General features: G+C 36.7%; 2 protein-coding genes across 5 annotated transcripts in view; one reads left to right on the top strand and one right to left on the bottom strand.

Moving 5' to 3' along the window:
- CENPP (centromere protein P) overlaps positions 1–25,471 on the bottom strand; it is a 232,136-nt gene that overhangs the window by 104,510 nt on the left and 102,155 nt on the right. The gene's annotated exons all lie outside the window — the stretch shown is intronic.
- On the top strand, positions 1,295–23,478 carry ASPN (asporin). Of its 3 annotated transcripts, XM_082635798.1 has the most exons (9): positions 1,296–1,516; positions 5,082–5,131; positions 8,453–8,725; positions 12,123–12,235; positions 14,421–14,634; positions 15,692–15,802; positions 19,313–19,406; positions 19,797–19,935; positions 22,213–23,478. In XM_082635798.1, the coding sequence occupies exons 1-9, from the start codon at positions 1,470–1,472 to the stop codon at positions 22,408–22,410; spliced, it is 1,239 nt and encodes a 412-aa protein (XP_082491924.1). In that variant the 5' UTR covers positions 1,296–1,469; the 3' UTR covers positions 22,411–23,478. The 3 variants fall into 3 exon arrangements, with proteins under 3 accessions (XP_082491926.1, XP_082491924.1, XP_082491925.1); XM_082635799.1 differs by lacking the exon at positions 5,082–5,131; XM_082635800.1 differs by lacking the exons at positions 19,313–19,406; positions 19,797–19,935; positions 22,213–23,478 and adding an exon at positions 18,589–19,214 and having other exon boundaries at positions 1,295–1,516.

Genomic DNA, 25,471 nt, shown 5'->3' with positions numbered 1-25,471 from the left:
TGTGAAAATTAATTGAGCTGTACCATTACAATGTTTATTTTTTTTGTAATGTATACTTCAGTTAAAAGTTAAAAAAACAAAACAAAACACTGTGAAGGACACAGATTTTTGCCCAAGGAGCTTCCCATTTATGGCCACTGCTTTGATGGAGCTCAGGTTAATAAAATCCAGTTCAACACTCATGATGTCCCAATTCATCAAGGTAACAGACAAATGTTTTGAACTAAACATAACTGAATAAATGGGAACATGAGCATTATAACCAAACAGGAGGCCTGCCAAACCTAGGTGCTGCACCCAGGGCAGGCCTAAAGCTCTGCAGAGGCCAGCATATGGGACTGTCGGATGTGAGGGCCACAGAAGTATATTTTATTTAAGTGGGGGCTGGGTGTCCTGCACATCGGAGGCACAGTACTTTTTCTATGGCTTGCTTCAACATGTGCCATTTCTCTGGGAATCAGGAACAAACGACAGTCAGATTCTTTGTGTCAGGAGAGACCAGACTCTGCTAAACTACTGGAAACACGCTTTGCAAACAGGCTGCCCCCTAAATCTGCACGTTATGAAGATGCTAGTTTGGCGTTACCTAGTACTTAGGTACCCAGACTTAGAAAAATGTCCTCTTGAAGGATGATGTCTTAATTGATGTGGGAATTGGGCATCCTCTCAGGCCTAATTGTGAATGTTGTCTTCCTGCTCCCATGTCCTCCCTAAATGCTATGTGGTCATAGGTGATATTCTCTTGAAAAGTGAAAGTCCAAGCAGGCTTCACCTGTATCCTTGCATCAATGTCTGTATCACAGCATATAGGCTGGGGCCAGAAGCATTGTATAGGGCCTGGTCTGCAGTTCCCCTGACATGCCTGTGGCAGGGCCAAAAGCTTTTAAAGAAATTCTTGAGATGTATGCTTGATGTAACAGCTTCAGACATCAGAAGAAAATTAACAGCATGGCTCCTTTCTTAGGTACATCTGGAGATTGGGTTTACATTTCAATAATGTACTCTTTCAGTATTCCTTCCTAAAACTGATAAATATTTTGTTAGTCTATATAGAGTGAGTGATTTTAAAATTTGTAACTTATAAGTATTCATTCATTTAAGAATTTCATATTTTTTTCAAATCAGGTATTTCTTGAATGGCTTTGAGTGCATTTTCAATGGCCAGTTGCCATGAATTATTAAACTCTCTCTTTTTTTTCTTCAGAATCTTCCAGTAGACGTCTAGAGTTTAGCTAGAAGTCTTGGCTACGATACAAACAGTGATGGAAAACACATGAGCAGTAACAAGTTTTAATCTTGCTTCTCAGTACTAACATGGGCTAATCTGTGGAAGCAGTTTATTCCAGTGTCACCCAGGGTGCAGCCACACCAGGCTCTGCAGAAGGGTGGTTTTCTTTTAAATGTAATACCTTCTCATATTTTCTTCTTAAATAGTAGCTGAGAACATTTACGTTATAGATAAGTAGTACATGGTGGAAAATTCTACTTTCAAGAGAACTTACTCTCTTCTTACAAGGTATGTTTTCATGTCTTTTCTTCATGTACTAGTGTACAATTGTTTTAGTCAATACTAAGGGGACATTAATGTTATTAACATAAATGCTTGTGAATTCTATAATATAGTTTAAAGCTTATCTGTATAATTTCTTAAAAAATAGCACTTAAATACATATCTAAAATTACTCTAGCTTTTATGTTTTACATATAATGGATTTACTTTCAACATAATTGCGACTTTTTTAAATAGCTAAATGATAACCTGTCATTATACTTTACCATAAAAGTTAACATGATTGATTTTTAAAATCATTTAAACAAATATCTTGTGAATATGTTCTTTTAAGAAAATAACATTACCTTAATAATGAATGATAGGAAAGTTTGGGGATATTACAAATACATTAAGTGAAAACAGTAAAAGATTTTTTCAAAATGTGAAACTATGATATTTTCTAAGGTATTCTAAAAATATACGAGTATTTCAAATGTTTTTACTTACATATCTGAATATTCATATTTTGCCTTGATAAATGTATTCCTTATTCTTATGTAATGAAATGACACTGGACAGTTAAAATGGAGATCCATATAACTCTAAGAAAGAATATTTATCAGCAATAGTTTAATTAGCCCTATATTCAATGTGAAAGATTAGAAACTTCTTTTCACAAAATCCAGTCAGAGTGTAAAACAAAGATTTCCTTTGTTCCCTCCCAAAGTAAATTTTTTATTTAATATTAGATTTTAACAAATTAAACAATGTATTTGATATTCTACTCCCTCTTTTATTTAATATTAGATTTTAACAAATTAAACAATGTATTTGATATTCTACTCCCTCATAATCTAATACAGCACAGCATTCTTTCTTGTTAACTTATTTGGAGGTGTGGCAGCCATAAACAGTAGCCACACGGTATATAGGATTAAGTCACAAAGAATCTGAGGGGGTCTATTATCTCTCTAAAAATAAAGAATTAAAAAATCCCACCAAGAATCGAGTTGTTTAAAAAAAAAAATCATAAGCCCACACACGTGTAAAAGCATCTTGATGTTTTTAGTATTTAGCCATATAGGGTAGTGGTGGAAAGAATTGAGGATATACAGTCTTCTGTTACAACTACTTAATTAAAAAAGAATATTCAGAAATCTGATCTGAGGTTTGAGACAAAAGAGATTAACTTTACAAGCACAAGTTTTAAGGAAGCATAGGAAACAACAGAAAAAATGAAGAGGTAGGAGTTTTTTGTCTTTAAAGACAGTAGCTAGGTTGCTAGATGCATTGAAAAACTGATGAAGGACAAAACATATAAAAGGAAAAGCAGCCAGCAAGTTCTTCAATCAGCTGCTATTTATACTTTCAAGGTAAAGTTAAGTATTTCTTTAAGGAAATCATAGGCTTTAAAAGTATCAGTTTCCATGACAAAAAGGTACTGTGAATAAGTTGCCAAAGTTTAACTTACTTGTCCATTTACAAGGCTGCGCCTTGACTACACCAGAATTTAGTCTGGATTCCTTCTGCGAATACACGGAGCATGTTATATCACATTTATATACTGAAAACTATTATTGGTACTTGTGAATCAAGAGGAGTTTCAGCCAAGCAGAACTTTAAGCATAGGATTTAAAAGCACAGTGACTTATTTTCCTAATAATAGTGTCTGAGAGGAAATACCATTTCACTTAGACAAATTTTCCATTCAAGTTTGTGGAACATTTAAGCAGAAAATAGGAGCTTATGTAAATTCAGAAAGACACTTCTCAAGCTACATTTCCAGTCCTAAGAATGTGGCCAAGCCTCTCACCCCATCCTCTCCGAGGACAGTCTGGTTACTGTCTGGAAGTCACTGTGGGAATAAGACCCATTTAGAGGAGGCCAAGCAGAAGGGTGGACAATGCAGCAGTGAGGAGGCCGGCTTCGGCTTCTTCTGCTATAAAAAAGGGCATGGTAGCAAAGTCTCAAAGGCCTCTCCTGGCTCTAATGTGCCATGGCTTAATAATAACAGCAGTAGCACTGAAATAATATTTCAAAAATTATTCAGAGTAAGAGAAACTTGAAACCAAACTTCGAAGTTTTCCATGAGTAAGAAACTGGCAAAATGTCTAAATCAGGGAAATACTGAGCTTTCTTGAGAACAAGACATAAACATTTTTAAAGCTTTTCAAAATAACAATCTAAATACTGCCAAAACTAAACAAGTAAGAGCTTGAGCCATATTAACAAACACAAAATTTAAAAATAAGACAAACAACTAAGAGTCATCATTTAAATGAGAAACAATATTCTCTACACTCTCTGAATAATGGGGAAAAAACATTGCTATTTAGTGTTCCCTCTTGGACATTCCAATATTTTTCTACTGATAAAAAAAATTGCTTAACTAGAATAGGGCAAGGTTTGGGGTCTATAATCACTTGGTTTTTTTATCAAGGCTTTGCCATCTCAAATGAAGGGAATAAATGGTTAATTCCTCATGGAATCAAGGTTCTCCTGACTTTTCAAGTAAACAGGATAAGAGAATGCAAAAAGATCAGGTTAATTTCATATAACTAACAGAAGACAGAAGTAGCACAGAGAGAAGAATGTGACAGAAGGCATTTTTAGTCTCAATATAAAGAATTTCCTGTCAACCACAGATGGACAGCAGTGGAACTGGATGCCTCCTGAGGAGGTGTGCTCCCTGAGTCCTCTCACTGGCGTCATGCAATCAGAGAGCAGACACCATCTGGTCCACAATGTTCTGGAGGAAACTTCAACACTGGGAGGGAGTTTCAGCTAAATGACATTTCCTGCTTCCACATGTCTCCTCTCTCACTCACCAGGGAAGGGTCCAGAAGGGCATGACTGGTGGCTGCCCCCACCAGCCAGCAACTGGAAAGCTTGCCAACGACCATAGACAAGCCACTGCCTAACATAGCAGGCCAGAGTCACCATCTTATCTAAGGCAGGCAGGAACTCCTGTAGCTTATCAGTGTAAGAAAGAAGAGAGAGGAAGCAAGGGACACTGGCTGATGCTCCTCCTGACCCCACAGGTAGGCTGACCAGCAGCCCTTTTGGAGGGTCCATGTAGGAGGAATAAGCCCCCTCCCTCATGCTTGGCTTTCTTCCTCTCTTTCACCTGAGCGCTGATCTTCTGTGTCTCCTCCCAGCTCGGCTCCTCATGCCAGTGTCCCTCTAAGTCTGTCACAACTGCTCTCCTCCCCCTCATCGCAGCCCGCACCCCGCTCCAGGGCTCTCCTACGTCATAGGGCAACATGACTGCAGCAGGAAATGGGGTTTGTAGGAGTGAAGGCAAGTCCCTGGCCCTGCTGCCAGGCTACAGGGAAAGCCGAGACATTGCGTCCTGGCTTCCCACTTTGGATCTCTAACATATGCCTCTTGTTATATGTATTCTTTAAAGTTTTACCGTTGTCTTAGGTCTATATTTCTGGTATATTATGCATTACATAGATTTTTCTGGTCTAGACGGGGAAGCTACAGCCTATTTATCTCTAAGTTTCTACAAAAAGAATGAAACTCAAACAAACAACCAACTCAAAAATAACTTTTTATTAAAACTCTTTTATCTCCCATGGACCAGAGTAAATGGTGCTAGCCCTCAAGAAATTGTGGCTCCAGACTATTTTGAAGGTAGGCACTGTTGGTTGAATTTTGAGGGGGCAGTGTATGGGAAACCTTTAATTGTACTGTCTAATGTTTCTAGAAGTGGTAAGAAAAGGCAAAAGTATATGGAGGACCAGAGCAAAGACAATTTTCTTGCAGATTGCTATTTAAAATATTTAAAAAGCAAAATAATAATTTTAAAAATAGACATAGACAAGAAGATAATCCTTCACCCATAAGCCCACTATCCCTCTTATTAGGCTTGTGTATTCTATTTCAACCTTTTTTTCATGTATGTATATTTTATAGATGTCTTTATTTCTATTGGTCTCAAATAGTAAACTGAGATTTATGAGGAATACAGTTTATGAGGAGTATACATACTTATGGTGAAGAATTTTATTTTCAGAGTCTGGGGACCACACATCTGGAGATTCTTCCAAAATGTTAGAGCCAGAGTGTACACAGCCAGCACTGACCACCCACAGTTTAGTTCTATTTACTAACTTGAGCATTTATTTTTTAGTTTTCCTATTAGTGTACCTGACATTCAAGTATTAATTTTTACAACAATCCCACACTTACCTGAGAGTAGCAAATTAGGGGCTGTGGTTGTTTTTTGAGCAAGGAAGCGTGGGAGAAGTGGATAGGGAGAAGCATGTCCACTGAACATCCAAACATGTTCTACTTCATGGATTATGTATCCTAACCCTGTGCCTGGTACACAGTGGGTACTTGATAAATGCCCAATGAAAAACTCCAGCAAGCTCAAAGAAAGCCAGAGACATGACCTTAAATGACATTTAATTCATTAACTTCTCTACCAAGGTCAAATAAGGTCAGGGGCAGCTACAGACCTAGAAGATAGAGCTGCGATGCAGAACAATCTTAAGGAATAAATTGGTACCAGAGACAAGCTTTGGTTTTGCTAAGGACCAAGAGCTAAATTAGCTCAAGAATGAGAATTGTGGAAGTCAAGGCAAGGCAGGGCACCAAGCATTAAGGAGCCAGGAACCACAAAGAAGCCTACGGTCAAGAAACATAATGGAGCATAGTTAGGCAGGCAGCTAAGAAGCAGAAATGACGTGCCAAAGTGATGATGGAAATGAAGCCTAGTTGACCAAAACCAGGTGCCTGTGCCAGGATTCCAGGGTGACTGGAATAGTAACCTGCCTGTCCCCAGGGCCGGCTGACAGAAGCTGCTGGCCCTTGAGTTGCCAGCACAATCTCTCTCTGTACCATACAAATCTGACCACACAACCGCTCCCATTTCCACCCTCCGAAAGCTGTGAGTGCACTCCTTTATGTACAGATGTACACAGGACGGCAACATGTGGACTGGCTGGAAAGGAGGAGATGACAGAGGCCACTAGATAAAAGAAGATAAAAGAGAGTGCTCCTGTGTGGGTTGCAGCAGAAGATGCAAAGAATGGGTTGGGACACATGAGCTCTAACTCAATTTCCAGTTCAATTTGGTTATGTGGCCTTGGGGAAGCCACTGAAGCTCTTTGCACCTCTCAGGCCTCCTGGTTAATGTGAGAGACGTATCTAGAATAAACTGAATTGACAATTCCACAAGGCAGTGTAGAGATGGAAGGACAGAACTGGTTCTGAAGTGGGATTCAGAATAAGATTATAAAAATATAAAAATCTTTTCTGTTCTGTGTCCTGTAATCTCCCCTTTCCTAGCACAATTGAGTGTGAGTTCTCATAGGGAAACCTGATAAGGCTGGTCATGTCCAGCCGCCCAGTGGGCAAAATGTACTTGTTGCCATATAGATTTCTAAGAGTTAAATAATGTTAGTTATCAGGTTAATCACCGATGACAGTAGGGTTTTTTTTTTTAAAAACCTTTCTCTGATGATTAAAAGATATATAAATGAATATTTTAATTAAATTAGTTCATTTCTGATTCTTAAGTCCAAAAAAAAGCAAGGCTGTGGAGAGATATTAAAGCTGATTTCTGGGTTCTAGAAAACTGTAAGAAGCTGGCATAATTCAAGGATTTGGAAGGCCAGGTCTTCCTGAGGCTGGACCAATTCTGACTGACTCTAGAAGCCCTCTGTGGCTAAGGTGCTATCTGGTGCTCAGGCATAGCAGGACAGCTACACTGCTGGATGACCTGGCTGGGTGTGGACTCCCTCCTGCCAGGATACAGACTCACTAATGGGCATTATGTGAAGCTAACTGCATGCCCCAAAGGGAAGACAGGCATAAGCCTGTTTTAGATGATATCATAATGCTTACAATTTTTGAAAATTACAAAGAATGTATGTTTCACAGTTGATGGTTAAGAAACCATGATATGTAAACATACCTGTAGGAATATCCCCCATCAGATGACAACCAATCTATTCTCAGAAGGTTCTCACTCGTACATTCCAGTTTTGTGTGGGCTTTAAAAAATACAACTGAAAGCACCCTATGCCCTCCCCCTGCAAAAAAACTAAACAAAAGGGACTCAGTGGAAAGATCAGTAAAAAAGAATAGCCTGGACCTCAGATGCTTTGGATCAGGTATTAGATAATGGAACAGATTGGAAGGAAGAAATCCAATAACACTGTGGAAAAAGTAACCAACTCTGAGAGTGAGGCTGGGGAGGATGGTGGGAGAGAAGTTAAAGAAAACTTCCAGATGTACTAAGGGGACATGAAGGATTTTACTTTAAAAGTGACATAGATATTAAGGCAATGGAAGGATTTCAGGAATAAATAGTCAGGTATGATAATATGCTTTTGTTTTTAAAAGCCTTTATTAGTTTCCTAAGTATAAATGTAGTTCTTATTGCTCAGTATAGAAATTAAAGAAAAAAAAAGACACAAGTAATTCATGACTCTACCATCCAGATATTATCATCAATTAGGTATATTTGTGCCAGGTTTTGTGTGTGTATGTAAGTATACTATGTATAGATTTTTTATATTTTCTTTTATTTCAAAAAACAGTTTTTCATATTTTTAAATATCTTTGTAAACATTTTGTGGGTTCCAAAGTATTTCATGGAATAAATATACCCTATTTTATTTTACTATTTCTCTTTAACCATTAGTATTATCTTTAATGTTTTTGCTATTATATATGATTCTCTGATGAACACCTTTATGCACATTAGAATTGTTTCCTGAGACTAGATGCCAAAAGTAGAACGGCTAGATGAAAAATAAAGATATTTATAAAGCTTCCAATGCATATTGCTGAACTGCTTTCCAAAAGCTTTTAATAAACTTACTCTCACACTAGTAATAAATTAGAATGCCATTTCACTGTACTCTTGCCAGCTCTGAGAAATGTACAGCAGCAGGAACTGTATTTATTTAAACTTTAACTTAATCCTCAATGTCTACTTAGTTCTAGATTGGTCCCCTACACAGGACGACATGAAGGAGTATGTGCTCCTAGCGTTCTTGACTTTGTGCTCTGCCAAACCCTTATTTCACCCTTCGTACCTGACACTGAAGAATATGATGCTGAAGGACATGGAAGACGAAGGTGATAGTGATGCTAACAACTCTCTTTTCCCAACAAGAGAGCCAATTAACCCATTCTTCCCATTCGATCTGTTTCCAACATGTCCGTTTGGATGCCAATGCTACTCGAGAGTTGTACACTGTTCTGATCTAGGTAAGGACACATGTCAACTTGTTTTGTAGAATAATGTCATTTTGACAAAATTTAAAGGATAGGGAAAGACCTCACTGAAATTTCAAAAATCAGCTGATTGTAAAGGCATTTTTCACTTAAATTTTTGAAAAGCATAACAAACCCCAAAGTACATCCAAACTTATTTTTAAAATCCAGAAAATCAGAGGAAAACAATGGAAATTTCATATACAGAACATTTCCTTCTCTTCCCAAATTTGAGTCAGTATTACATTTTAATTTCCTTTAGAGAGAATGGATGTCACTGTGGTTTCATCGCATAGAGTGTCAGCTGGTTGAAACTGTGCTTCCCAGCAAAATTCTACCAAAATAAGTTGCCCATCCAGAACAATAAATAGGTTATAGAGTTTGTGAACTCTCTAATCTAGACATTTTAAAGACAATACTCTATTTGTTTTGAATGGTTTGGGTTTAAAACTATCTAGAAAATAAATGGCTGAACTAAAAACCACTTTCTAAAGTCTCTTAAAAATGTGTAATTCTCTGGTGAGTATTTTATTCTTTTAATACTTCTAATGAAGGTGCTCTCAAATAGAAGGGCATAATCAGGGAGAGGTGTAACAGGAATGCACATCAAGAATTGTTGTAGGGCCTCCCTGGTGGCGCAGTGGTTGAGAGTCCGCCTGCCGATGCAGGGGATACGGGTTCGTGCCCCGGTCTGGGAGGATCCCATATGCCGCGGAGCGGCTGGGCCCGTGAGCCATGGCCGCTGGGCCTGCGCATCCGGAGCCTGTGCTCCGCAACGGGAGAGGCCACAACAGTGAGAGGCCCGCATACCGCAAAAAGAAAAAAAAAAAAAAAAAAAAAAAAAAGAATTGTTGTACTCAGCTATTTGCAAAAGAGGAGATGGCTCAGACCTGACCCACTGTGGGAAACCAAAAGTATGGCACACACCTCCCATTCTGGACCTGGAGGCCCATTAAGGCCACTTCCAGAGCGCATATGAGCAGACAGTGCCTCTGAAAGCTTTAGATTCATTTCCTCCTGCCACAGCATTCGTGGCAATTGTCAACGCTTGTTACAGTGAACTCCAGAGACTTTAAAAAAATGTGTTATTATGGGACATAATGAGAAAGGTGAACAAAAAACATCCAAAAATGAGGATATTATTATGAGCTAGAATCGCTGGTAAAGTCTTAATGGAATATACAGGCCAGGAAAAAATGGGTTTTAAGCTTTACCTTTGGCATTCTTGTGAGAAAGAGATGACAGGATGCAAACAACGTTTGCTGGTCTGGAAGCACAGGCAAGAATGACTGTGGGAAGAGTGGCAGGAAGGAGAAATGTAGAAGCTGAAACAGACCCTGGTGTGAGAAAAGGTTAGATTAGGGAGTATCGGAAGGTCTTTTTTTTTTTTTTCTTTTGGTACTGTCGTTTTTAAGCTGCATCCCAGGCAGGAAAAAACTTTACTATCAATTTGTAGAGTTGAAGCCTGAGAAAACACTTTGCTAAACAAAGATCAGGATAAAAATGTATCTATCTGCTTTGATACTGCTGGATGTAAACTGGGTTGGTTCTGGGTAAGACTTTGACTAAGGAGATGTTCACCTTTAGCACACACCATCCTTGAGTGATGGCCTTCGTGTTCACTCCAGCACAAGGTCATCTACTTCAACTTAAAGACCTTGAAGGAAACACTGCATAGCTCTGCTCCAGTATGTGACTGTCTTCAAGGAACTGAGAAAGACCAAACTGCCTCATGACAGACAGTTGGTTGCAAATAGTGTTTTACTTACATGGTCTCTTGAATATTTAGCTTTGAAAAAAATCTAATAAAATTCACCCAAGAATATCTGTAATAGTATGACACATACCTTTAAAATGACACAGTACTGTTAGCGCATAGAGTGGTCCCCCATGACAGCTGAAGATGAAAAGGACACTGAACAATCTTTTTCCCTCAGGAAATGAAATTTTTTTCAGAGCTTCCAAATTCATCAGCGGTAGGGTAGGGGAAGGTTTGTCGAAGTTTATGTTACTAGATCCTGTCTGCAGAACCTCTACCTTCCTACAAGAACTTCCACTCCGTTTTCTAAAACCAAAGTAATCTCCTAACAAAACTGCTGTTACACCTCGGTAACCCATCAAGTTACCCCCTTTCCCCCCTTTCCATCTATGTCAAACTTCTTAAAAGAACTGTCAATTTTAAAGCAGAAAGGGCAAAGTATTGAGGGCTGTCAAGTGAAATGTTGATATTCACAGTATTTCAATATTGAATTCTTCAATTTGGGGCTATTAATTATCATACTACTCTTCAGGAGTAAGGATGGCTCCACTAAAAGCGTAGTAATATCTAAAACTCACTTTTAAATACATAAAAAAGATAAATTGATGGATGGACAGTAAGTATAGTACAGTAAAATGTTGATGGGAGAAAAAGGAATATGAATTTTCACTGTAAAATTCTTTAAACTTTTCTGTATGTTTGAACATTTCAAAAATAAAATGTTGGGGAAAACCAAGAAAGCCCCATGCTCCTCAAGCATAAATACCATATGGAATGTCCGACAACAATCAGAGGTGCACGTGTTCAGCCATTTAGGGAAAGCAAGGAAAGTAAGGAAGAAATGCGCCACATACAGCTCCTGGCAATTTTCTGCTTCTTTAAGAGAGGAAAAACACACTTAAGTCTTCAAATAATGTAATTAACATTTACTGAGTACCTACACAAAAAGGAAGATGCAGCTGCTGAGATGAGAGAAAAGAAAGCTATTACTAGAGTACACAGCTCAAAAAGATCTAAGGCTGTGGGTGATAAATTCAGTAAAGGTATACTACACACCTAGATGTTAATTATATGTTATGGATGAATAAGTTTCCGTAAATCAAATAATTTATGACTAATTAGAGGAGCTCATTATTAAAGGAAATGGGTAGTAAAGTCTTTGATAGTGTACACGAAAATAATTTATCTATTTTCTAAGCACAACTTTCTACATGTTGATGCTTCTTAAAATGATCAAAACCCACAGGCTCCAATTTAGCACTACAGCTGCCTGAAAATCTGCAAAGAATGTTAATATTCTTTAGTCAAAAGTGCATCAGCAGAAGCTGTGCCTCAGCTGTAGGTCTCCTCCTCGCAGTCATATTAGAACCCCCCAACTTAGCTCCATTTAATGTCACCTTGCAGCAGACTGAACGGTGATAGCCAGAACCAGCTAGATACCTTGTAAAAATAAAGTTACTTGATAAGATCTTTAGGCCTTTCCAAAGAACAATGTTTTTGTCATCTGTTACATGTTGAGTCATCTATTACTTAATGGTAACCATGAATTTTTTTAAAAAGCACATTTCTATCATATCAGCAATTTCATCTTTAGCATATAACATATATGCAACGTGTTTGTTTATTTCTCAGGTTTGTCCTCTGTCCCAAGCAATATTCCATTTGACACCCGAATGGTTGACCTTCAAAACAATAAAATTATGGAAATCAAAGAAAATGACTTTAAAGGACTCATCTCACTTTATGTAAGAATACATGCAGATATTTAAGTGAAAATCTCTGTCACTGCTAAAATGATTGCTTGTATCTGTGTTTGTGTAAACAAGTCTTACTTTTCTGTGTATGATGAGTGACAAAATCCCCGTTATTCAGCAGTGGTCTAGTTAATGAAAAATTATAGATTTAATTCAATTAATAATTTAATTCAACTGATGTTTACTGAATAACAGCCAGGTGGAAAGGCAGCGGGCTAAGAATTCAAATAAGTGGTCCTTATGATCTATTTAGGTTCTATTTAGGTAATCATAGTCATTATACACTAAAATAATAAAACTGATTATTTTCAGGAACTCATTAGTGTACAATGTAAGAAAAGCAGTACCCAAACCCACAAAGCTCTGACAGCAGCATGTGCAATATAACATAATTGACTAAATATACTTGTATGGCTTTTTTTTCTAGATCTCTAAAGATGAAAAAGAACTTTTCCTTACTCTACTCATTAATATTTAAATTTTCTAAGATTTAAAATATTCTTATTTTTCTATTTAGCATTTTGAGCCTCTAGATTTTAGCAGGTAAAATTTCTAATTCTATTTGAAATTGGGTTTGAGGGAGAGCCTGATTCCACACTGTCACAGACATGGGGTGTGCGGCACACACAGAAAGGAGTATATTTTACCAGTGGTAACAAGATGTATTTTAAATTCTTCTAGGCTTAACCTATCTCAGTTGAAATTGTTAAAAGTAGTGATGTGTCTGAAAGGAAGGTAAGAAAAAGGAGACACTAAGGGCCTATGGTGAAACCAGTAAACATAATAAGTAAAGGGAGTTTAACTGCAGAAGTACTTGTATTTCTTCTGTGAAACAGCAACAATGTGAATAATACCAGAAAGGCGTATATTAAGTCATTCTGGAAACGACGGGAAGATTGTCGTAGAATGGAACTGGGGACAAAAATCATAAAAGAAAATAATCTAGAGCTGCTCCCTGAAAGAATGAGAGGATCCAGATTAGCAGAGAGGAATAAAAAGTCCTAGGAATGCCATTGCCCTTGTGAAACATTGAAAATTGTTTCTGCAAAATCTGGCACGTTTTGAAAATAGTTACTAGGTGAGTGGCAAGCCCTGGTTAACAAGGATTTTCCCAGTTTTGGTTCTGAAGTTCCGCACCCAAGCAGATCAAGATGGCTGCAGTCAGAACCCTCAACATGTCGCAAAGGGCTTGGCTGTGGGGAACAAAGATTCAGGCTGCATTAAGCACTTTCACTCTCTGGGGTTGTGTCTTCTCTGAAGAGTGCTGCCACGCCGCACTGAGAAATAGTCACAGAACTGAGAAGAGGTTGAGTCATTCTTCAGAAAGTACTACCATTTCCCCAGTGTCTAAAATATGCCAGAATGCTGAGGGCACTTTGTAAGAGTTTATTCTTACAGGCCTCTATTCTGGGGAAAATGGTAAACATTAGTAAACAAGACAGAGGTGAGGTTTTAAGGGTAGATAAAATCATGCAAAAATGTATTTGTTGTGTACTGAAGTTAATTTTGTAGAGTGAATAGCTTTTAAGATAAGATAAAGAGGGCTTCCCTGGTGGCGCAGTGGTTAAGAATCCGCCTGCCAATGCAGGGGACATGGGTTCGAGCCCTGGTCCGGGAAGATCCCACATGCCGCAGAGCAACTAAGCCTGTGCGCCACAACTACTGAGCCTGCGCTCTGGAGGCCGCGAGCCAGAACTACTGAAGCCTGTGCCCTAGAGCCCATGCTCCGCAACAAGAGAGGCCACCGCAATGGGGGGCCCACGCGCCACAACGAAGAGTAGCCCCCACTCGCTGCAACTACAGAGAGCCCCCGCGCAGCAACAAAGACCCAACTCAGCCAAATAAATAAATTAATTAATTTAAAAAAATAAGATAAAGATAATACTATCCATCACTTCCATGAAGAGAAATGGGAGAGGGGAGCCTTAAACATGTGTCACCTACTCAAAGACAAACCAAAGGTGTGAAACCAATCGTTAAAGCTTTGCACTGTTCCAACTCAGTAGTAAATTTTTCTTTTTTTAAGCTTAGATTGGGCTGGAGAATTATTTACATGGTTAATAAAGTATATGAATGACATAATTTGCATTGATTTCCATGAGTGACTAATCACTGTAGAATACTGGTAAATCAAATCCACTTCCTGATATGGTGTAACTTTTTATGCTTTATCTAGGCTTTGATTCTGAACAACAACAAACTAACAAAGATTCACCCCAAAGCCTTTCAAACCACAAAGAAGTTGCGAAGGCTATATCTGTCCCACAATCAACTAAGTGAAATACCACTTAATCTTCCCAAATCGTTAGCAGAACTCAGAATTCATGACAATAAAGTTAAGAAAATACAAAAGGAGACATTCAAAGGAATGAACTCTTTACATGTGCTAGGTAAGTTTTTGTAAATAAATGGAACATTTTAAAATTATAAGCAATATGCAGATGTAGAGATCTTTATCATCATTAACAACTTTAGGACTGATAATTTCCAAAATTAATTTTTTGAATCTAGTAAGCTGTACCTAGATGAGCCATTCATAAATCAATGAAAGTATCAAACAAAATTTATAGCACTTAAAGAAATACACCTTTTACAATATAAATACACATGCACTCTGCACTCTCAAGAATCCCTTAGTGTGGTTTCTGTTTTCTGACTGCACTTAATTGGTTAAAATCTGTTATTCTTATTTAATTTAAAGGTATCATTTTTAATGTATTGTAAAAACTACTCAAATACAACCTACAACATTAATTCAGATATTATTTGGAATGTACATCTAACTTTTCATTTTCTGCTTTGAAGATTATTCAGCTAAGGCGTTTTTACTGTATACTTCCAATTCTACACACTATTTTACTTCTAACACCCATGGTATAACCATGCCATCTTCCCCTACTATATCCATTCAAAATTCCTAACCAATATTCTCATTCATTTATTTACTCATTTAATTCAACCAAGTGCCTGGCACTTAACCAAATAGCTTCACTTTCTGGCATTCCTCAGTTATATTTCTGTTAATCAAGTAATTTCTAACTGACTTACAATTTTAAAAGTTTAGGTGACAAATAAATAAATGTACACTGGAAAACACAAAGGTTTTGAATTATATGAAGGATGGTCTTTTTTCTTATGTTACATTACTATAACGAAACCTTGATTATGATCATGGTTGGAAAAGAGTGATAAGTAAGTTACTGACTTAGTAATTCAAAGCAAAATAGTAAAGCTGTTATATATTCCAGCCTATGTAACACAAAGCAGTCTTTTTCTGAGACTGACAGAAAGGAGAGTAGATAGACACAGAAACAGATATACTGAGTGAAGGAGAGTGAATGATAATGCTCACACTTCTTAGAATTTTCTTGGGACGTGCATCTCTGCATTGTGAGTTTCCTTCACATACAACATATGTATGCTAAATTATATAATTTCCCCCCACAGAAATGAGTGCAAACCCTCTTGATAACAATGGGATTGAACCAGGGGCATTTGAAGGGGTAACAGTGTTTCATATCAGAATTGCAGAAGCAAAACTGACCTCAATTCCTAAAGGTTTGTATTTATACAGTATTTATTGAATTGTCATTTTAAAATGACTATTAAATGTAAGGTTGTAAAGTGTACACACTGTCAAAACCACACTGCAATTAGAATTCTTTTTACCAGTATATCTGGTCAGCGTAGTATGAAATTTAGTGTTTTCTCATGTACACATCAAGAGCCATATGTAATTCTTTTTTCTTTTTTTGACAGTATGAAACCAGAATCTTTTTTTCCCAGTACGAACAAACATTAAGAAGCAAAGAACTTTTTATTTTCTGTCTCTTTCCTAACATTTACTCATCTATACTTGTCATTCTGTGAAGTGTCTGTTAGAGGTGAGAATGCTGTAGAGAAGAAAGCAGAGGAAGAAGCACAGGGCCAGAGACCTTTCTCCCAGCCTTGCAGCAGTGGTTCAGGGTGGGGCTTGTGAGGAGGGATTGGGGCAGACGCTGGCTCTGGCAGGGATAGGTGTATACTCTGGGCAAGGCACTCTATACCTCATTTTTTTTACACAGGGGTGCTGTGCAGATTAATGGGCTGATGCACAGAAAGGTCTGAAGACAATGCTGGGCACATAGTAAATGCTCTCTCCTGACATAACCAATAACAGAGTGAGCACTGTGCTCTTTATCATATGAGCTGAAGCTGGTGCCTCAAAGTAAAATGCTTCTTAAGTTTGCTACTGGACCAGTTTTCTAATGCATTACTTCTAAGCTCCCAGACTGATGATTAACTAGATTGGATTTGCCTTTCTCCAAACCCATGCTCAAGGTCACACCTTCCTCCTCCCTGACAAGTTCTCTCTTCTATGCTAACACCTGGATCAGAAATAACCCCTATGATTAATAACACAGTTTCCTTTCAAACAGCCCTGTCTTTCAGTATCCATAGTAAAAGCAGCAATAACCTGTTTTCTTCTATTTTACCATAACCCCTTTTCTACTACTCAGATGATCCAGAAGATTAACAGAACAAATACATGCTGATAGTTTAAAAGACCCAGCAAAGCTGCTATTATTAATCTTTCATTTAGGAGGAAAATCATCTAAAGTAAAAGTAGAAAGACAATTTCTTTTAGTATAGAAAAAATCAGTTTAATTCAGAACTACACAATTAAAAACAACCTTAATTTAGGTTTCAAGGAGATGGCTGTTTTTCTACAAGAAACATAAAATATTATAGTTACCTTCTAATCTTTAGAACAACAACAAAAATACATACTGTACCTAACAAGTTAAATAAAATCCCTTTCATAAGCTGGAAGCTGACATAGAGTGAGGGGCAAGAGGAAGAGGACAGGAGAGGATAAGAGGATCTACTGGAGCAGAAGAGTAGGGCGCCACCCCCGAGCTGTGGCTCTGAGGTCCCGCAGTTATCATCGCTCTTTATACTTACGTCAGCAGCTTTCTTATACTACAAAACATCCTGAGAGTAATTCTCTTCAAGTTTCAAAGTGTATCTTAAAAATGAAGTTTTAACTCCTCGTGAAATTCTCAAGATTCTTCCAAAGTCTAAAGGAACATTTTATGTCTTTAGACATTTAAATTTCAAATCTCCAAATTTACATAACTACTGCTTTAAGATCCTCATGACATTCAAAAGCCAGTTTTTTGTTTTTATGACTTATTTGCTCAAATGTTAAGGCTGACTGCCCAAATGTTATAATTCAATCATCACTACCCACTGTGACAGGATGAATCAGGCCGAGGTCCAGAGGGTTCTTACCAGACCTGACAAGTTAACATAAGAAGAGTGAAACTGTTTTCCTTCCTATTCATCTGGAAAATTCTGTTACACAATAGTATTGTGTTGAGGGGAGGAGAGACCTGTTTGAAGATAGGGTAGGTGTAGAAATATCTGTATGAAAGTATGCTATATTTGTTGGCAGTCACTGAGCTACCCAAATCCATGAGGACAGTTCCCTTAAATTCTACAAACCCTCTTCCAAGTTTTCCTGACTCAACATGCACAGAGATTTCTTGTCTTTGACTTGCTACAGCATATTCTAGAATAGACTGGCACACTCTATAATATTTTTCTAGTGATTTTTGTATACATGATAGACTTGCTCAATTAGTGTTTAAGGTCTTTGAAGATAGAACTTACCTTCAACAGTCTTTACTACTACTAAAATAAGGAAATGTTTTAGCAAGAGTTGAAAAATGAATGTATTTCCTAGCTAGCTAACAAGAACTTTTGACTGAAAAAATAGTATCTTATGTGTAGGATTAATAAAATGAGATCTGACTGAATTTTCTGGTTAGTCTCTTTCATTCCAGTTTCAGTTAATCTGGGGAGGGCTGGGGTCAGAACATGAAGGTGTGAGATAAGAAGGTGAAAACATTCACAAGGTACCTGCCATGTGCCAGGTGGCACTGAAGATGCTTCTCTTAATTTATGCAGAAACTACTACTAATTGAAAAGAATAAATCCTGCAGTGGATCAAACATATCAAACAGGGAAAAAATCCATATGTTCATAATGATATAAAAAAAATCCATTGGTCACCTCTGGGCATTGCACTAATTCATTACTTGAAAAAAAAATCAAGCGTTTATGCTGCTTTTTCTATAAAAACTGTATTATAAAGTAAGTAATTAATTAATGAAAGAAAATTCTTTAGAGAACAATCTCAGCTAATAAATGAATAACGAATGACAAAATCAGAAAATCACCATTTTCCCATTCTGAATGAAATAATAAATCTAGGTAGCAGTAATCAATGAATGAGTGCAAAGACCGTCAGATGAAAGAGTGATTTGCTGAATCTAATCTGGTCTCTATATCTACTACAGGTCATAAGAAATAAGGGGGCTAGAAACCATGATAAACTATATTATGTGGAGGCCAACAGCCCAATCTACAAAGGAGTATCTCAAGCAAATTAATATCTGAAACAAATCAACAGAAGAAGGAGAAAAAGGAAAGAGTAATAGAAGAAGAGATTTAAAGAGATATAAGCCCCAAATATATCCTGTAAACTTTATTTGGATCCTGACCTGAACAAGTCAACTGTAAAACAATACATCTGAGATCATTAGGGAGAGGAATATTAGATGATTGAAGAATTGTTGCTAATTTTGTTAGATGTGATACTAACATGATGGTTATGTAAGGGGAAAAAAAGATGACCTTATGGGTTAGAGATGTCTAGTGAAGTCTTTACAGGTGAAATGACATTATGTGTGTGAAATTTGATTTTAAGTACTCCAGCAAAAAAATAAATGAATAAATAAAAACAAGTCAATAAACAAATCAATAATAAATAACTATTGGCGTAGATGAAACAAGATGGGAAAAATGGAGATAACTGTTGAAGATGGGCAACAGCATGGTGTCTCATAATACTAGTTTCTATTTTTGTATATGTTTGAAATTTTCCATAATAAAAAGTTAAAAAAAAGCAGATTCCCCCAAAACTGCCTAAGCCTATAATGTGAAACTTAACAAGTAAACAACTAATCGATAGGGCTTGGCCTTAGCCTGATCTAACATACATATGTCTTTTCTTATCGCTAGAACTACCTTCAACTTTACTGGAGCTACATTTAGATTATAATAAAATTTCAACTGTGGAACTAGAGGATTTTAAACGATACAAAGATCTGCAAAGGTAAACATCCCCCAAATCCTAACTTGGAAGTGGTAGTCCATATGATGAAGATATTAATGAAACTTCTTGGAGAATGTGTACAGGGACATAAAATTAAGGGAAAACTAGAAGGAACTGCTATCATTCTGTCTCAGTAATGGAAGAGGGAGAGCAAGTGGAATGAGAAAAGGGACACTTTCCAAATGTCCCTTTTGTTGCATATAGGTTAGACAGAAAATTTTCTGACAGTGGAGGAGAGGGCTGTTACATCTTGAAATAGGTTATTAAAGGAAACCATGAAATACCTTTCTCTGAACATATATACAAATATTTCTAACTCAGTTGTGGTGTCTGCAGCTAAGTGTATCATACCATCTGCTCAAGAGTTGATGCATTTTATGTCATTTTTAGGCTGGGTCTAGGAAACAACAGAATCACAGATATCGAAAATGGAAGTCTTGCTAACATACCACGTGTGAGAGAAATACACTTGGAAAAAAATAAACTGAAAAAAATCCCTTCAGGATTACAAGAGTTGAAATACCTCCAGGTAAAACATTCTACTTGTGTTTTGCAGATATTAGTACTTTTCTTTGTTTTTATGAAACATATTAGTATCTGGAGCAAAGACCCATCAAGTAGCAATGGTAATTCACACCCTAAAGACCCTCCAGGTTGGCCGAGGTGTTTTATGCCAAGGACAGCGTTAGAATACCAGTTTCTATTGAGATATCAGCTAAAACGCTCAGGTACCCATTTCCATCCCTCTGTTTCTTCTACTGAAACTGCTAAGGCCATTGTGGTGAAGGTACGGACACAGCTAATTTCAGGTTTCTGGGGGTGGCAGTGGCTATGTAAAGGCAGGACCGGTCAGGAGGAAATCAAGTAGAATTATATAACCTTTCATTCTGGAAACATTTCACAAAGGCAGAGCATGTGGATGAAGTCCCAGGTATTTTCACTATCAATGTGGTGCCACATTAGAAGTGTGCATGCTTTTTAAAAACTCAGGCCAGAATATATAACCAAAAGTCAGTATTTGGAGGATTAAGGGTGCACATTTCTTGTTCTTCATTACTAGAAAACTTTTCCTTCTAATCTGGCAACTCTTGACTAGCTGGGAGGGGCCACAGAATTGTTGGAAAATCTGATAAAGCTCTAGATATTCCCAAGAACAAAAATGAGACAACATTTTCACATAATTTTAGGAGTTTCACAGATCCTCCTGATTCCCATCTGTGGACCTCAAATTAAGAATCCCTACTTAATCTCATGTCACCTTAGTCCATTTTTCTCATGTGCTTTCCTTGATATACAATTTCTCATCTTCCAAGGAAAAACACATTGAGAACAAAACTGGGCCTTGAGCCATTTGCTTCTAGATTTCTTTCTAATTTTTCTTTAAACAAGTTCTGTTCACTACACAAATAGAAGCCTGTGAAATAGAAGCCATCAAAATGGATGTGCTACATAGGCAGATGCTCATTTCAAGATTATGACTTTTGCTTTGATTTTTTCAAATGCTGCGTTTAAATGTTTATTTAACCAGTGAGCATGACCAGAGTCTTTCCTCCCTCAAGCTGTCCAGTCTTTGAGTACTTTACTCCACAACGCTGATCCCAGCTTCTGGGTGTCTTAAATCTATCCCTACTATTGCTAGCATTTAAAAAAATGAACAGAATTATAACACATAGTCATAAGGATACAATTCAACGGATGTCCACAAAGCAAACACACTCATGTCCAGCACTGTTCCCCATTCTCAGTGAGGTCAATGCTGTGGAAACTACATCTTGCACTGCTGCTGGGCTGCCAGGAAACCATATAATGCATCTGTCACAAAATCTCCAAGATCAATAGAGGGCGGAAGGGACTCCAACAGAAAACTAGAGGTTTTAGCAGTGCCTACGGTTCTCATGACTGGCTCAGATCAATCTCACCAAGGCAAAATCTAGAGGTAACAACGGCTAGAACTGGTATCTTAGCCTTGCCAGCAAAAGCCTCCTTCTTCCTAATATGCCAAAACACTGTTAATTAAGTAGATTGTTTTTACTTCCCAGAAATCTCAGTTGCCAAAAAAATCCAAAGAAGAAATTTTAAGGGCTATTAAAGGGAAGGAAGGGAAGGTCCTATATTGTCCATTCTTTCTGAGTAATAATTTAATAAGACACATACTCAGCCTATAAAATTGTATTTTATCCATTGGAGCAAATAAAAATTCAACTATTGATGTTGTATTACAGATACATATTTAAGGTGTCGATAGACATATTTTTCTATAAAATTTACAAAAAAGCAGCTCTACACTTCTCCCTTTGATCACAGAAAATGCTGGCTAAAAATTCTTCACATTCATATTGCAAGTCATTCTTAGAGCATTAAATTTCATTCTTCTGCTCATTTCTAATACTTTTAAAATACATTATTGTAAATATGGCACTGAAGTAACCATACACACACACACGCACACACCTATACGTGTGTGCGTGAGTGTGTGTGTGTGTTTGTATAGAGACAGAGAGATAGAGACAGAGAGAGACAGAGACAGAGGAGAGTGGCATGTGCTGACCAGGCAGTGTGCCCTGGGCACTGGCATGAGTCCTACGTCACACTTCACACATAGAGCACTTTTGTATATAACACAGGAGCCTGCATCCTTGTAATAAGTATTTAACAGGCATAAACGGGCACATATACTTTAAGCAAAATGTATTCAAATCAGTGTAAAATAAAGAGACAAACCCATGAACAAATGCTGACTACAGCAGAATATCTTCTCTTTACATTTATCATGTATTTTTAATCCACTCTTTTCCCACTACAACAGATAATCTTCCTTCATTCTAATTCAATTACAAAAGTGGGAGTGAATGACTTCTGCCCAGCAGTGCCAAAGATGAAGAAGTCTTTATACAGTGCAATAAGTTTATTCAACAACCCAGTGAAGTATTGGGAAGTACAACCTGCAACATTTCGTTGTGTTTTGAGCAGAATGAGTGTTCAGCTTGGGAACTTCAGGAAGTAATAATTAGTAATTAGTGATATCCATTTAATGTAAAATTCAAACATTGTTACATTTGGAATACTTGAACTCTATTTAAAATGGTGGTATTATGCACATACGCAAAATATCTATTCCCATGTGTTAAGTCCACTGACTTACTGTACGACAAAAAATTTCAACAGAATTTTGCAAAAACTATCGATACAACAGGATTAAAGGAAATAAGTACCTGTTGCAGTTTCCTTTTACATATAAATGATTTTGCATATTATCTCATGCTTGAATGTTCTTTCTCAGTAACAAAAGATAAGACATTCAGTATTTAACACTTTGTTATCAAGTGATTTAAAAAAGAACTGTACTGTAAATGGAATGCTTGACTTAACAAACTTTGTGCTCTTTCATTTGCTATTAGAAAAAGAAAATTGACAAGTACGGTTATATAAAGAGTATGTTATCCTTATTCTGTCTTTAAAAACTTGGGTATTACTGTAATATTTCTAATAATGTTGAAGTATGGTTTGATATAATCTTATTCAAATTCTCATGCCTTAGAGCCTTACTGTCTTTATGTTTAAAACTCCTTATAATAAAGCCTTCAGTAAGTGTTTATTACCAACGCAACAGATGCTATTCATAAACAGCTTTTTTCAAGCTGTAGCACAAGCTTTTCTTTTTAACTATTATTACCTAATTATAAAACCTCTATAGAAATGCATAGTGAGTGCTTATATAAAATCTCACACTTTTTATTATCACAGTTATTATAAGCTTTTAACAGTGTGTCAATTGTTAGGTTATATAACACTGTCACCTCAATGCTAAGGAATATTTTTGAGATGTCCCTTTGTAAGACCTTCATTGGAAGAGACTGGATACTATCAACTCTACACCAAACTGTCTCCTTAAATATGCACAAACTGGATAACTCTGAAAAACACACCTGGTATAACTGAATAGGCAGGGCATTAAACGGAATGCACAGCTCTGTATAAAAATTAAGAGTACTTAACGTATATTTTTGTTGGTGTTCAACATAAGTAAAACTAGAAAATAAGGAAAACATTAAAATATTGGTTTGAAATAAAATATTTTGCTTTGGTTTCATTTTTCTTCTCCCATTCAGGAACATAAACTATTTTTCATAAAACTCTTATATTTTTACTAAAACATTTTTAGTAAAGTGTTAATGCTTATTCTTAATAATAGTACCGAAATATCCCAAATTATACCTGTGCCATGAAAGATAATCACCTTTATGGTAAACCACCTCAAAAACTAGACTTTAAATAATTTTGGGGAGAGCAGTACCTTACAGATATGTAAAATGGGGTGGAGGGTCTGGATATCCAAGTCAAGAATGGGTAAACAGGTCTTCTTCTTCAGAGTGAGGTTCCCCAACTCTGGCACTGCTGACACTCTAGGCTGGATCATTCTCTGTGGGGAGTGCTATCCTGTCCTTTGCAGAATGTCTGGCAGCTCCCTGGTCTCTCCTCACTAGATGCCAGCAGCACTTGCACGCCGGCCCCACAGTGTGACAATCAACAATTTCTCCCCAAAACGCCAATGTCCCGGTGGAACGGGTGGAGCCAAACTGCAGCTGGTTGAGAACTACTGTTTTATAGAAAATTTACTTAGTTTCTAAATTCTGACACAAATTTGGAAACCTGAAACAAAATAGTTAGTATTTTTGTTTGGTAAAACTGTAGGGGCAAGATTAAAGTGTGATTAAAATAATAGTACCAGTAGTGATGTAACAGAAAGAGCCCAGGGATACAGAGCTCTGAGTTGGAAAAACATACAGAGTCCAGTTCCACTTACAGTCTTGGGCAAATCACAATCTCTTTGAACCTGTCTTCTCATCTGTAAAGGGTAGGCATGAGAATACTGATCAAATAAGTTGCTATAAGAACTGAATAATAAAAGTATATGTGAAAATGCTTTGTAAACCATAAAGATTCATGAAACATGAATAGCTGTTAACACTGGACAATAATTTACTGCACGAAAAATTAAAGAATAAGAAGTCCTTTAAAAACAGAAGAATACCTAACAATGATAATCATCCTACAATTAAATGTTCTGAAGTTCTAATAGTTTTAATAAATAAAATTCATTTTTCTTTCTTTTTTTAAATTCATTTTTCTACAATATATCATAAAAATAAAATTGTGACATCATGCCACTTATAAGAACATAAGTAGAAGTGAAATGTTCACTGAAATTGTAAGAATACAGTTCTTGAAATTAAATTAAATTATAAGGTTAGTGCTAAGGTTAGAATCATCTAAACAAATAGATTAGTCTATGATCTGAATAGAGAAGCTTAAAGTAGCTAAATTAACCTTTTCTAAAAAGAAAAGACAGCAAAATTTTTTAAATACTGGAAATGATTCCTGAAACCACTGCAATTAATTTCCTGTATTTAATGTTTGTGTTTTTCATCCCACAGCTGTTAACCATTTTTGGTTATATGTTTGCAAAAGACAAATCACTAATAAAAATCATAAGCAACCAAAACTGCATTAAAGCTTCTGCCACAATCCCATTTTATGGTAAATACAAAATACTACCCACTTGAAATCCATTAAAGTTTGGAAACAAATGAATTACTACAACTTACTGGGTTTATTAAGGACTTCAAGGTAGAAAAAAAAAACTCAATGACCATCTATCCTTATTTCCTCCCAAATACTACAATAAAAATGATCACTGAATTCATGAAACAAATATAATACTTTTAGAAAATCACCTGAAGTCACTAAAACTAAAGTTTTCCTAAATCAATTTTGTTCCTCCTTAAACTACTGCATTATTTTTCTTTCGTTTGTAATTCCATCTTTTGGGAAAAGAACTGTCTTAGCTTGGCCTTAATTACTTCTCTACTCACATGGTCCTTAACCTACTGCAACTGATTTAATTCTCTTGAATTTATTTTCCCCAAATTGTACCATATGAATAATACTTAATAGTAATAGGTGGTATGTAAAGAACATTTTCAGACATTCTTCCAAAAGCCTTACTTGCATTTATTCATTTAATCCTCACAATAGCCCTATGAGGTAAAAAGAAACGAAATTGA

The sequence above is a fragment of the Mesoplodon mirus genome (genome assembly GCF_964341445.2).
Source record: "Mesoplodon mirus genome assembly, chromosome: 1".
Classification (NCBI taxonomy): Eukaryota; Metazoa; Chordata; class Mammalia; order Artiodactyla; family Ziphiidae; genus Mesoplodon; species Mesoplodon mirus.
Note: the sequence above shows the minus strand (reverse complement) of the source record. Positions and strands in the feature narration are given on the sequence as shown.

Excerpts from the sequence above, each read along its gene's own strand:
- ASPN (XM_082635798.1), top strand. The coding sequence starts at position 1,470 with ATGGTGGAAAATTCTACTTTCAAGAGAACTTACTCTCTTCTTACAAG. Across the intron at positions 1,517-5,081 it reads ACTTACTCTCTTCTTACAAG|AGTAAATGGTGCTAGCCCTC; the intron begins GTATGTTTTCAT and ends CCCATGGACCAG. Across the intron at positions 5,132-8,452 it reads GGCTCCAGACTATTTTGAAG|TTCTAGATTGGTCCCCTACA; the intron begins GTAGGCACTGTT and ends ATGTCTACTTAG.